At 37.3% G+C, this 14,730-nt stretch overlaps 1 protein-coding gene across 4 annotated transcripts in view; it reads left to right on the top strand.

The window, feature by feature from the left end:
- Positions 1 to 5,376, top strand: part of PDE10A (phosphodiesterase 10A) — a 344,241-nt gene extending 338,865 nt beyond the window's left edge. For all 4 annotated transcript variants that reach the window (XM_036379649.2, XM_036379648.2, XM_054514177.1 and 1 more), the window contains one exon: positions 700 to 5,376. In XM_036379649.2, coding sequence (XP_036235542.1) covers positions 700 to 817 — 118 coding nt within the window. In that variant the 3' untranslated portion in view covers positions 818 to 5,376. The remainder of the gene's footprint in view (positions 1 to 699) is intronic.
- Positions 5,377 to 14,730: the final 9,354 nt, after the last annotated feature.

Genomic DNA, 14,730 nt, shown 5'->3' with positions numbered 1-14,730 from the left:
TCAACACAGACTTCCCAATCATTAGAGTGGTACTGGTGCACAGCAAGTAAGACTATGGATTTGTACCCCCTTCAGATTGTTAAAACATTACCAGCTTCATTTCTCATCATTTTGTGGCTTATGAACAGAATTTTGAATTTAAGGATTGGCCAGGCTGTGAGGCACTAAAATACATTTATATCTCAAAGAAGGGGTGCCCTTTGAATGTAGACTGCTAATATGATTATCACAACAGTAGTTGAAAATTGATACTATGATCCGGGTATGCAACATTTTATATACTGTCAGGCAGCCCTTTTGCAGGAGTTTCAGAAAGTGTAATCTGCTCCTGTGCTCCAGAGTGCAGTCTTGTCTCTCTTGGGTCAGAGCTGGGCTTTCCTGCAGCCATGAGGGCTATAAATTTGTCCTGGAAGCAGGTGGTAACCTCTCGCTTCAGGGCTTGCCTTGGGGAAGGAAGGTGTACTGTAGGCTAGGATAGAGTTGACATGGATATGAGTCATACAGAATTACAGAATGGGATAGCTGAAGGCTGAAATAATGTGTAGATGATAAAAGCTTGATTACATACAGGTACTAATATAAATATACTTACATAAATATAAATCTCAAAATATAGTACAGGAGACATTATTGTGAGGAAGAAGTAAATCTCAGTCAATTTATGAACCGTATCTTACCTTCAATTTTTTGCATCTCCAGGGACAATCTTAACCAATGGGAGAAAGTAACGAGAGGTGAGGAAGCCTCTATATGGATTTCTTCTCAGTCCCTTGCTCCTGGGACCTCAGATTCTCTTCCTGTGAAGATTGATGACTGAACAGCAGCAACAGATTGCTTTAACCTGAAAAGCACCCCTTCTTGTTTTGGGGATTGTTTTTTTGTTTTGTTTCATTTTTATTTGAAAAAGAAAAAAAAAAAAGGAAAAAGGAAAGCTGCAAAATGCTAAGAAGTAGACCTGCCTGGGAAGGTAACACCCATGGAGTTACCTCAGCTAAATGACTCTGGCAGCCAATCTCCTGACCTACACCAGTGACACAACGTAAGCAGAGGGAAAATGACAACCCAGATGTTTTGGAGTCAGCTATCAAAAGAGAACTTACAACTTGTGAATATAAAAGACTGGCCTTATCTCATGGGCTACATTGCTGAGGCCTTAATTTAAAACTGATGGGGGTGGGAGGGGAATCTTATGGGGTACTTCTAAATTGTATCTTTCTAATAAGGGTTTCAATGGTACTTTTATTATACCGTACTGTGGCTGGCTTCAACACCAGTGTCACTTGGGAGTTCTTGGCTATAAATAGAACAATATACCCATTGCTATTGTGAATGTTTATGTGTGATCTACTTGTAATCAGTTTGAACTCCAGCAGAATCCTTGGAGACTATAATTTATGCTTAGGTTACAGTGAATTCTCTTGCTGCAAACTAAAGGAAAACCAACATTCAGGTTAAAGTGTTAAAGTACTTCATTAAGCATCATGATGCCAATTTTCTGTCACTCACAAGGGAAATGCTGATAGAACTAGTGATGGTGCTTTGTTCTTTAGGATGTTTTTTAAAACTAGACAACTCCTTCCTTAAAACACTGGAAGTACTGGTTAATTATCCCTGATATAAGAGGGAGTTTCAGGTTGGAGTTTTTGTATCCATAGTGACAGAAATATTGGATAAAATTTAAATGTGACAGCAAAGATTTCCTTGCCTGGCTCACAGTTAAGTCATCATTTTTATTTCTACCTGCTGAGCTGTATTTTAAAAGATATTGGAGACATACCTGAATTATGCTATCTGCTGGGAAGAAAAGCCTTGTCAGAAAAGTCAGGTCTGATGAGAAGGATTGTGGTACCATCACAATAAATCAAAAATGTTTTTTGTATTGACTAGCTTTTGTGTTGCACAGTAACACTGCATGTCTTCAACTGCTTTTTCCCCCCATCCCAATATGAGTGAAATTAGGAAACTTCTCCATTTGTCTGTTTGTTTTTTTCCCCTAGTTAGAGAAATTTCCAAGTTTAGAAATGGCTTTCTTAGTGAAAGAATAGCTGACTGAAGAAAAGTACACTAAATGGTGTGTTTACAGTTCTGTGCTGACTTAGGCCTCAGCCTTACAAACTTATGCACAGACTTACATGTAATGCCACTCTTATAAATTTAGTGCAATTGTACAGAATATGTTTCACAACACTTAATTTGCCTTTGTCTTTCTCTTAAAAGTAATGAGGAAAAAAAATCTTCATAGTGATCCACACAGTAGGTGAAAACACAGTCTTTGCATACCTTTCACATACAGCCTATACTGCATTATGTGCTTTTTCACAGATAATGCACTCTTGTGGAGGTTCCGTGATAACATGGCCATTGTGTAACTGCAACACAATTGTAACAGTAGTGACCTAAAGACAGAACACAGCTTTTCTTTTTCCATCTCCTGTCTTTTGGGCTCTATTGCTCTAATAGGCATGCCAGCTTTTGGGTTTCATGTGAACAACTTGGCCTCTTGAGTTTTGCCTTCTGTTATGGTCGAGCACATGCCAGTATCTGTTTATGTGTACAGTGCGTGATCCGTAGTCGCAGTATGTATAAATGCACCTAAGCCTTTGCTGTACATAGAGATCCCACAGGCTGAGAATTCAGTATGAAGTTATCTTATTTGTATGATGCATGTTACCTAGCAACAGCCCCATAATTTTTTTTTTTTTAGCTTGCCTTACCAATTCTAAGTGCAGAAATTCTTTGGTAATCACAGCAAACTGGTTTGGAATTGAAAAAAAGCCAAAACAAAAGAAGGAAAACATGGCAGGAAACAATTACAGCAAAGTAGAATGAAAAATATCTCATGCTGTGTCCTCTATTTTGCTCCTTAGCCATTCTGTTTCAGCTAAATAATGTAGATGCACCCTTTTGTCCACTAAAAGTTCTTTTGAGACAGAATCCACGATTCCTAATTTACATGGAAATTATCTAAATCTATGGTGACTATAGAAATGCTCTTTGAAATTCAGATACCTCAACAACTGGATGGAATATTTTTCTTTGCAGGTTAAGTATATTGCCTAAGCATATCTGCATTAAATATATTTGCCATTATTTTCCCTTTTTTTTTTTCCTTTTCCATTTAAAAATGCTGATTTAAAAGCATTGCAAAAGTATTCCTTATCACACTAGATCTGTGTGTATGGAAAGCTTTCCACTCATCTTTTACTCACTGACAGTAAAGATAACTTCACTAGTTCTGTTTCCTGCCATTAAAAATGTTTGGCAGTATCACACACTGTTATGTTTTGAAGTTTGTAAGTACTGATAGAGGGCATGTTTGCCTGGCAGATTTGTCAAATTGGCACTAAGTTGTTTTATTAATGTCACAAGTGAATCAGCAACTGTTTCTATCATAGAACTATCCAAACCACATAAAATGTTTGCTATAGTATAATTTCTATTAGAATTTTAAAAAATTTGCTCCAGTGGCTGTGATTTGGTTTGATTTCCTGGTGTATAAAAGGAGAAAGGTAATGACAAAATATTACTTCTTGTTATGACCTAAACCAAAAAAATAGTCATGATGAGCTGATTTATTTAAGCAAATGTAGTCTGTCTTAGCATTTGCACAGTACAGATTTGTATGTGTAAATATTTTGAAAAAAATACTTGTACCTGCACTTCCAAAGTCAAATCCACCAAAAGTTAGAACTTTGGAGCTGCATTTGAATTTGATGAATCAAAGACATGTTGAAATTTAATTGTTCAAAGTTTTGGACTCAAACTCGCATTTGATTAAGACATCTAGGTTTATAAGACATCTGACTCTTTAAGTTAAATTATCAAAAGTCACTCCTCCTTGCATTTTTATCCTACTAAAACTCATCTTGCCCAAAAGAATGTATAAAAAGCTTAACAGAGCTTTCCTTTCCTAGAAGTGTTAGATTTTATATTCTTAGAATTGCATTTTTCTTGGTAATAATTCCAGCTGCTTTTCCCTCCTACCGCTAGTAAAGGTAAAAACACTGTTTGAAGCTGTAACTGAGCATTTCTAGTGTATTGTAAAAATGTGCCTGAAAGGTATGCACTAAGTGAGAAAAATAGATGACATAGCATGATACTCATCTGAGATGTTGCATATTTTATTACAGCATGAAAAATTCCATTGTTGCAATTAATTTATTAATTTTGCATGGTTTTGCAACACTCTACTGTAATGATTCAACTCATGGCAGTAATTTTTTTTCTACAAGTAATCATTAGAGAAATGAAACAGGGTTTTTTAGCTGGAGTATATGATCAAGCATATTGAATTGGAAGGGACATGCAGAGTGGAATTCATCTTTTTATGTGACACAGATTTCTTTCCTGTGTGTAAACTTAAAACAGTGTGATCAGTTTGCTGTGACTGCACTTAGAGCATATAGTGTTAAAATTGTAGGAGTAGCAAAAAGCACTGTTCATGTTCAAAAATAGAGATTATTAGATGCTCAAATCAATAATGACCCTCTTGAAATAATGCATTTGCCTCAAACACTGTGATATTGGACCAGTTCTGTGAAGTGGAACAATTAATTTATTAATTCGAAACACAAAAAAGGCTTTCTGCACACTACTACAAAGAAGTTAATGTTCAAACTTTAGGTTCTCTATCCCAATCTAGCAAAGGCACATCATAACTTTTGTTTGCTTTCTGACCAAAAACTGTGCTCGATTGTAATACGGGTGTATACTCTGTCAAATAAACCTTAAATAACGGACTGCTTTCTAGGGTAGATCAAACTGATTTGTAGAGTAGTTTCATAAATATTCCAAATTCAGGTTGGGCTGTAATGTGGAGAAGACAGAACTTCAAGGTAACAACATTCAACTTTACTACATTTAGTGAGCTGAAAAATTTGTTTTATATATATATATATTTACACACACACATATATATATATATGATACATATAAACTATCTTTGTAAAAATATGCAAGTGCAATAATTTAAAGAGGTCTTAACTTTGCATTTATAAATTATAAATACTGTACATGGTGTGTAATTTTTTTCATGTATTCATTTGCAGTCTTTGTATTTAAAAAACAAACCTAAACCTTTACTATTACGTTTGTACAATAGAACAGTAAGCATTTATTATGATATAGTTAAGTTGTAAATAAATTCACAAACCAAACAGCCAGTACATATGCATATATGGGTGTCCTATTGTGAAACCTGTTTTTGCTTTTACTGCTGGCTTTAGCACAGCAAGACGACTTCTGTGGATATGTAATTATACATATAAATATATGTATGATACATAAAATATATTTAGAAATGTTCATAATTTTAATGGATATATCTATACATATACTTTGGTGTGAATATTACTGAATACAGAGTTTTTAATATTATTTTTCATGTTTATTTTTGCTATTATTGGGAGTACAAGTGAGGGATGGGAATGTGTGTGCATATATGTGTGTTTATACCACAAGTAAAACACGGCACAAAGTGATTCAAAACATGATGGAGTCTTTTGAATAGGCAGTGCCTTGTCGTTCCCTGTATTTGCAGTTTCCTGCTTAAGGTATGTTTTCCCAACATAACTTTTTTAAAATATAGTTTTATCACCTATTGCAGGTTCACTTTGTCACAAACTGCAAAGACATCTCCTTTTCTGTTTGCTCTCCTGCTGCCAGGAGCTTGCCTTGCTCTTGATGGACAACTTCCATCAGACAGAGATCCTTGCTTTGCCACTGTCTAATGTCAGTGCAGCTGATACAGAATCATTTGCTACCTTTGGGAATTACTGAAATACTTAGTTGCTGAATTGTAAAAAAAATAAACCTGCACCCAAATTTGTAAGGTCTACTCCAAAGCAATATTGGGCTTTAACAGCTGCCAGTATCCTGAAAATATAAGGTAGGTTCAGAGAACTGTAAAGCAAAATTCTGACCAACACATTAAAAATGAAATTAAAAAATAGCTGAAAAAATAAGGGAGAAAATTAAATCTGTGTATTTCTCCACTTACTATATACTCTTGTGCCACTGCTTCCAGAAAGCTCTGTTTGCTGCAAGGGCCAGCTTTTGTGCTGAGAGAGAAAATGCACTGGCATTTGTTATAGGGTTTTTTCATTAAATTTAAAACTTTCTGAATTATTTGGAGGGAAAAGCAATAAAGGGGGAATGTTTCTCTACATAGGATTAATTAGTACTTTCCACTTCTTTCTGTATTTTTGGCAAGGATCTATATGCTGACGTCAATTAATGACTTTCTGGACAATATTTTAAAATTGGTGGTAGTCAGTCACATGCCTTTTTGCATTTTTCTGCTTGTTGTGCAGACTTAGCTCTTGTAGCACACCATGGTGCTTTGCTGTTGATGGTCACTGTCCCATTTGGTGTGCTTTCCTCAGCATTTTTAGCCCTTTGACATTGAAGAATGTCATCAGAAACATACAAAAATCAAGCCTGGGTATGTATATTCCCTTGCAGATAATGGAAAATATAAATGTAAAAGTACCTTAACTTAAGCTTATTGATATTTGAAGAGGAAATTAGTATTGCTGTTTGTCTTGAGGAAGTTGGAATTTGTCTTATTTGAAAATATCCAAGAGCTCTGGGACAGAAATATCAATGGCTTTCACCTGCTCAACAAGTATTGGAGATTACGTTTTTGTACTTATTTTGCTGAAGACAAATACTAAGGGCAAAATTCCCTTTCCTCAATCCATAGTCTGTCTTCCTGAGGTTAGAGAGAGAAGTTTTTTGCAATGTGTTTCAGTAGCATTCTGGAAGGGCTGCCTGTACCACAGGAGCTGCTTACAAAGATGAAGATCTTTGTCTCTGGGTCAAGCATGAGTTACAGAGAAATGCATCAGAAGGTAGCTCATGTGTGAATTATATCTGTTGTTTAAAAGTCTAAAAGAAAGGAGAAATCTCAGACTCTAGAAATATGAGAAGAATTAATTATAGCAGAAAAAGTTTTTTTGTTTTGCATTTGTTTTTTTGTTTGTTTGTTGGTTTGAGTTTTTTTTTTGTAACATTGCTGACAGGACTAAATGATTTTCACCATATCATCTGTTAACATGCAGCTGGCATTAATAGTTTTTCTTTTTTACAGCATTGCAAGCCCTGTGAATACAGGTGAGAATATATTTGTAGTGTTCTTTCTGTTTGTTTAGCTGTATTTCTGCTGCTTTTAGAAACAGCATCTGTTGTTAATATGCACTACTCCATTAGCCCATTAGAAATGAAAAATATAGGCTTTTTAAAATAAATTTTAAAAAATTAAATCCAAAAGCAAATAAAGTGAAAAAAATTTTCAGAGGCTTCTTACAGCTACTGACTCTCTTAGGTGCTTTTGGAAGCACCTAAGAGAGTCAGTAGCTGTAAGAAGCCTCTGAAAATTTTACCATTAATGCAGTAGTATAGTGCAATGTAGTAGTGCTAATAGTGCACTAACAGAAGTGAATGTGGTACAGTGACAGATATGGATAGTTTTGATGAACAAGTTCATCATAAAGATTAGAAGTGGTATAATAGGTAATGTTAATATCCAGCTAGTGAAGTCCTAGTTGTTTTCTGATACTGTCTCATGGAAAGAAAAGCATAGTCAATGTCAGTATGTAAAATAATGTATTTTACATCTTGAGACAAAAAGAAAGCCACCTTGATGAAAATATGTAGTTTCTCATGTGAGTAGTGTGGGGAAAAAAGCCAGCAAATGTCCTTTTCTTCTGAACCTGAAAATGTACTGATGGTGGAGCAGAGGAGTGTTTTCAGTTCATTTGGAAAGACAATGGACATCTGTTACAATGCTACTTACAGACTTGAAGGAACAAAATTGTTCTGTGACGGATTTCCATTATGGCCTTGTGCAAGTTGCCAGACACTGGGTGGTTTGGGATTTTTTTCAATTTATTTAAGCCTTTAAACACTTTGTTTTTTGTGTGTTATGCATATTGGTAAGTACTCCTGGCTACATGCAGTTTAGAATTCAAGATATACATAGAGAAAGATATTTACTTTCCTGTCAGGTTGGGACAAATACCACAGGGCTGTGATGCTCTCAGCTGTGCTGCTGATGAGTACCTCCTTTTCCATTTTCTCTGGATGTGAGGGGAAGATTAAGAAATCATACTGAAAGCTTTCACGCTTACATATATGCTGCACCTTTAACATTTGAGCTGCTGCAGTGACATATAATCTTAAAAAAAATTCAAAGCCCTATAACTAAACACTGTAGCAAGTTTTGCTTTAAATTTTTACTGACTTCTATTTGAGTACCTATGGCAAATTGGTTTGGGTACCACACCTGTGTAGTTCTTGTTCTGCAGTCACTTTACAGGTCCTGTTTCAGAGCTGCTGTTGAAAATAATTATTTGGATCCTTTAAACTATCTAAATCAGCTCCAGTCATCAGGCAACTTCCTGTTTTCCTGCTTTTTACTTTCTGCTGTTTAAACTTTGTGGAAGAGCAATTTCTTTTTTTTTTTTTTTCTTTCCCCTCTGAGGACTGCATAAGTAGAACAGACTGCCATCTCTACAGCCTTTTCTATAATTTCAATTTCTGTGAGCTGAATTTATTCCCAGTGATTGAAAGTGTAAAGCTATTCTGCAGGGCTGTGTTTCCAAAGTTTATGTAAAGTACAGAGAACAGTGTCTACTGAAGACTGAATTAATAGGCTGGAATTTGCAAAGGAGATCTTAATTTCTTCCTACCCTGAGACAAATAATTTGCATCCCGTATTACATACCTGAAAGGCTTGGAATGAAGTGAGTGCTGTGCCATATGAGAATAAGGTGAGGGCAGCTGGGAAATGAAAGATGAGCTATGCACATAGGGAAGCCACTGGTCAGCCTAAACTAAGGAGGCTGATCTGAAATCTCAGCTCCCCAGTCTTCCTGCACAGTTAATTTTCCTGTGAATTGCATAAGGCCCTCATGCAAAATCACTGTCTGCCTCAGAAGCATCATGCAATACTTATCAAGAGCTTTCTGGAATGCTTCAGATGGTGTCTTCATGTTGGCATAGATTAAATGGATGTATTTGGGAATCCTGGTACTTTCTTTTGAAGCTGAACTGTATTATGAACCTTTTTAGGAAGTGACAAGAAAGGACTACAGGGTGAATTCAAGATGATTTTTCATTTACAAGACCTCTTACCAATTTTCTGAATTTAATTGAGCCTGTGTCATAGATGAAGCCTTTTGTGTATCTTATTCCTTTTGCTGCTGGCTTTCAGTCACAGTAAAACAGAGTTTGCAGAATTTGCTTGAGCTTCCATTTCGTTAAATATCTAACCTCCATCTGAAAAACCACTTCTGACACAGATATTTCCCCTCCCCAGGAATACTGATGCTATGGGAAATGCTGTAGCAGACATTCACATGGTAAACAGGAAATATTTTTTTTCACATTCTTTCAACTGGAACGTGTACCAAGAGAGGATCTTTGTCATAATTTTCAGTCAAGTCAGTCAATATAAAATGTACCATGGGAAAACTGGAGTGGAACAGTATTCCTTTTGCAGATGTGGGAAGGCTTTTTGTCAGGGACACATCACTAACTCTTTTTCTGTGTTTTAGTAGAAACTTCTATTTTAAACAAGAGAATCCTGTGACTGAGAATGCTGTAATTTCATGTTTATGCTGCTGCAGTCAAGGTTAATGTGGTTGGCACAGCTTGGAATTGCCTTTTCTATGAACTTTACAGGGTAGGCTGATGGTTGTAGCCCATTTTGTTTCCTTCCACAAGAGATATTACTGCCATTTTTGTCCTGAGTTGAGGGGAATACTGGAAACTGCAGCAGACAGAGAGGATAGGCTGGAACAGAAGGAATTCTTTATCTTTCTAGAGCTTGTATCTTCAATTTTTCCTGGAGATAAACTGGTTGGGAACATCAGTTTCACTAGGGCTACTTTCACCTTGAAAAAAAAGTAAAATAAATAGACTGTTATTTTCTATAATAAGGTTAGAAATAATTAGAAACCAAATTTGAACTGTGTAATTCTCCACAGTACAACTCAGGGTTAGTCCAAATTTTTCACATGCTTTTTCCTGTGCATGTCCATAAAAGCAACTATTTTTAAAATGCATGGTTTTCCCACAGCCTTGTGTGCTTCTTCAACACTATACATTGCAATCACTATCTGTTTAAAACAGAAGTAACATAGGAGAAAATGTAACATGCTCTAATTTCTACATGCCAAGAAACGATGAGAGGGAAATGCTTGTGAAAATTCCTCTAGAGAGTGATATTTAAAAAAACAAAAAAAAACCAAAAAAAGATCAACACCTTTTTTTTTTATACTGAGAACAGTTGCATTTAACTTTATAATAAACTGTCTGGATACTTCTTCTTCAGCTTATATAGACTCCAAATAGCTACTGTGATCATTGGAAATAATAGAATCTCAACATTTATGGCAGCAACAGGCTGAGAATATGCAGAAATGTGTTTCCTAAATAAATGATGAAAAATAACTTACAAAGGCAAAACAGTGATGTATTAAAATGCTGAGAAATGACTTTTTCAGGGATTTTTAGAATGTTGCCAATCCCCAGATTGCTGAAAATTGTGTGTTTGCGGAGCAGGCAGGGAGAGCTTTAAAAAGCTGCAGTCACTTTTCTCTCTTGTAGTCACATAGAGCTGTGACTGTGAGGGATCTCACCCAGGAATTGTTCTGCACATCACTGTCACTGCACTAACAGGATCAGAGGGTGTTCTGTAAGTCCTCTCTGTTAGACAAAGTAAGTACCAATGGTAAGGTCATCTCTGCCTCTCACCAAAGCCACAGGCATGAAGACACAACCAAACCAACTGTTCCTCTGGTCAAAAAAGACTTTGAGACAGGAGACCATGGTCATCGTCTCTGCTCCCAGCATTATTAACTGGTGGAATCCACAGGAGCAGAGCTGATGTGAAATCCTGCCCAAAGGGCCTGGGGCTGCAGTGTATTCCCAAACAGAAACTCCTCTGATCACAGGGGTGGTGAAGCCCAGCTTCCTATTGATTTGCATTATTTTCCTTAGATTTGAAAAATTTAAGTTAGGCTTTCTGCCATCTTTACATGTGCTTTTTGAATTCTCCTCTGTTCTCTATTACAAATCTTCCCTTACTGTGCTTTGGCTATGACACACAGACTCACATATTCTGTAGAAGCTGGCTGAAAGAATGAAATTTATGGGGTGGAGCCCAGTCCTTAACAGAACTGTTTAGGTGGCCCTAAACAGCCACCTATTTTATCAAATATGGAACTTTGTTATTTATGAGGCTGTTCTCTGAAGTTTGTGTAATCAGCCAATGCATTCAAAAGGTTTATGGTGGGAGAATGAAGGTGCCAGGGAGTGGGAGGTCTAGTGTGACATTTCTGAAAAGCCACCTAAGATATCACACTGTGCCTTACAGTTCAAAGTTTAACTTTAGAATTATGGTAAAACATTGGCATCTATTGAAGCCCCACATACTGTATGAATGCTGGCAAACTTTTGCTTTTGCCATTCCTGATACACAAACTAAACACTGCAACTTGCCAGCAGTTTCTCAGAACAAGTCTGGGCACCTTGTTTTTCTCCTTTTAAGGTGCATTGTGCAGAGACACTTCACCTCTGTCTGCAATGGGGAACAATGCTTCCTATCAGACAAGCCTGGCTTTCAGGACTTTGGACTACATACAGGTGTTTCTGGTACAAAAGTGTGAGTAGGAAACTGGAATGGAGAGAAAGAGTTACAGAGAAGATACTTAAAAACTATCTTAGGTTTTGTCTTGTTAAGGAATTTTGATTTTTTAAAGGATTTAGGATTAGAAATTCTCTTAAATCTAATCCTGGAACTTGGAGCTGGTGATGACATGAGCCTTCCCTGTGAAACTGATGGGACTGGATGCTGTGACTGTTGAATATCTGGACTCTGGTGCTGTTCTCATATTCTGTAAACACTTTTTGATGGATGGGTTTTATTTAAGGGCTCCATTTTTTCCTTTGCCTGCCCTGCACAGCAATCAGGTTTGAATTATCCCAGTTTGATGGTGAACCTCCCTCACTCATCTTCCTGCTTTGTTCCTGTTTTCCCTCTGCAGCCTAGAGCTTTCATCTCCATCATGGTGACATGAAAAAATTTGGGCTGGACTCTGGCTGCATTCATGTGGGTTTCCACAGAAGGGTCCTGCTGAATCCTTTCATAAAGATCAGCCTAAAGTGGGACTGAGACAGGTGTAAAGGCTTTAATCATAGTCAGCTCCTGAAATTAATGCCCATTTAGACTCCAAAGGTAGCAGTGTAATTAGTGCTGGTTGGCAGTGACCTCAGAAGACCTACTCTAATAATGCAAATGCTGATTGCTCCCATTCCCCAGCTTTGGATCTTGCCTTTGGCACAAGTGCTGGTGTGGGCCCAATTACAGAGCACAGATTACACATCTGGCTCAATACAGCATCCAGCCTGCTTCTGTGCCAGAGACAACTGAGAAAGTGTCTGCCCTCCTTCTGCCCTCATTCTGCCCCTTCCATAACCATAGTCTGCCTCTGATTAATGCCATGGGCCTGTGCAGCCTCTGAACTGCTCCATAGATCTGAGCACAGGGCCACTCCAGCTGCATTAGCCTGGTTCAGGCTCCTCACTGAGACTTAAGAGCAAAAATAACCAACCTTTCAAATGGATCCCCTGCCCTGGACTTGATGGTGTCTTTGTATGTAATAGCAATATGAAATTAAAGCAAATTGAACTTGTGACTGTGACAAAGTACATAACAACCGTAAGATATTTGCATTTCAGGGCATTTGGGGGAAAGATAATATCCATAAAACTTACACCAACAGATCTGATTTATTGGCAGCCTTTTCTCATTGTTTGCTCATTGCAAACAAAAGCCCCACTGAAGAAATAACAGTAGTGGAAGCGATGCTGTCACTTCTCTCCCCTTTAGACAAACATAGTTTAAGAACAGCAATAGCTCAGAGGTAGGAGAGGCTTTGTTTTTTGGTGCCTGCATGTTTCAAGAGTAACAAAGTTGTATTGATGCACCTATATTGGTGGTCATCATTCACAGAAGGGCTGGCTGGGAGTGATCACTGCTGGGCACAGATGGGATCTTTCATGTTTATTCTAAACTATAACTGTGTCCAGCTGTTTTGTGACTCCTGAACATAAAGCAGAGATTCTTCCAAAGGAGGAGCTCAAGCTGCTCCCTGCCAGTCTGCAGAATGGATTCCAACTTAAGAACAGACTTTTGAGTCAGGCAGATATGATGACCAGTGATGTGCTCAAAATGTGCTAAAGTGGTTGTAATCTATTTTTCAGGAATCCTTGTAGCCATGATATTTTCTGAAAAATCCCTTTGCCAGGATTTTTTCTCCTGAGAAGCCTCAGAGGAAAAGAAAAACAATAATTATCTGCTGCTGTGGAATGCAACAGGCACATCTTTGATTGGTCCATGTTGGTTGTTTCTAATTAATGGCCAATCACAGTCAGCTGGCTTGGATTCTCTGAGAGTCACGAGCTTTTGATATCATTCCACTTCTTTCTTTGCTAGCCTTCTGATGAAATCCTTTCTTCTATTCTTTTACTATAGTTTTAATATATCATTTTCTTTTAATATAATATATATCATAAAATAATAAATCAGTCTTCTGAAACATGGAGTCAAGATTCTCGTCTCTTCCCTCATCCTGGGACCCCTGTGAACATCATCACAAGGCATGCAGTGCAATGCTGCTCAAACTTCTCAGAAATTGATTGAATTAGGTATGCTTTTAAGATTAATGTACAGCATTAGTATAGTGGTTTGAGTTTGTTTCTTAATTTATTTGGTTGATTGCAGGATTTTCTTCTTGATTTTGTTTGTGTGTTTATTTTTGTTTTGGTTTTCCATTTGTTTGGGTTTAGATTTCCTTCTATCTGCCCTGGAAACAAATTATGGGATTTTAAAGCTAATGCATATGTGATAGGATTAATATGCCAAGGAGATAAGGGCCTAAGTTGATTGTGGCCCTAAAGCCAGGCAAACGTATCTGTTGCTCTCTGCCAGGGAAAAGGCTGTCTTCCACTTTATTTCTCATGCACTCCAACTATGTCATCAGCTTGTTTATATATTGATTCAGCAGCTTGATGCAGGTGCAGAACTCTGGTCTGATACTCATGAAAGCTCAGTTTGTCTGTAGCTTTGTTAGATAATATGCTCTTAAGGCTTTCTATCCTTTTTTGTCTTTCACTTCTTCCACAGACCATTTATTGTGTGGTTTTGCCCCCTCTTTGATTTTAAGTGTACAGACTTGCTTATATCCTGTTTCTCATGTGACAGATCCTTCTGGTGCAGAGTCAGCTCAAGTCACCTGAAATTCCTCAAGTCAATGTCTTGACTTGATTCTGCCTTTTAGTTTCTCACTAGATGTGAAACTCCATATAGATGCGGTGTGACTGTGTGAGGATACAGCAATTCAGTTTTGCTGGATTTGGCCTTTTGCTGGTACTCCATTCTGCATCTACCCAATGCTTCATCTTGGTCTAAGGCTAAAAACCTTGAGCCACTGACTGCTGTCAGCAATACAAATACCTCTTTCCTTGAAGATTAAAATATTGTTGATAGGAAAGACTTGGTGCTCTGCTGATGAAAGAAGTTTCCTTAGCACTGTATTTCTGGAGGCTAGCCAGTGTGGAGGAAAAACCCAAGCCTTGTTGGAGAACTAGATGTAAGGTCTTGTTCCTTCAGAATCTTATTGTTTGAATTATCTGAATCACATGATCTCTCTAGAACCAGAAGAA

The sequence above is a fragment of the Molothrus ater genome, chromosome 3 (assembly GCF_012460135.2).
Source record: "Molothrus ater isolate BHLD 08-10-18 breed brown headed cowbird chromosome 3, BPBGC_Mater_1.1, whole genome shotgun sequence".
Lineage (NCBI taxonomy): Eukaryota > Metazoa > Chordata > Aves > Passeriformes > Icteridae > Molothrus > Molothrus ater.
The sequence above is the reverse complement of the archived record's forward strand: the minus strand, read 5'-3'. Positions and strand labels throughout refer to the sequence as shown.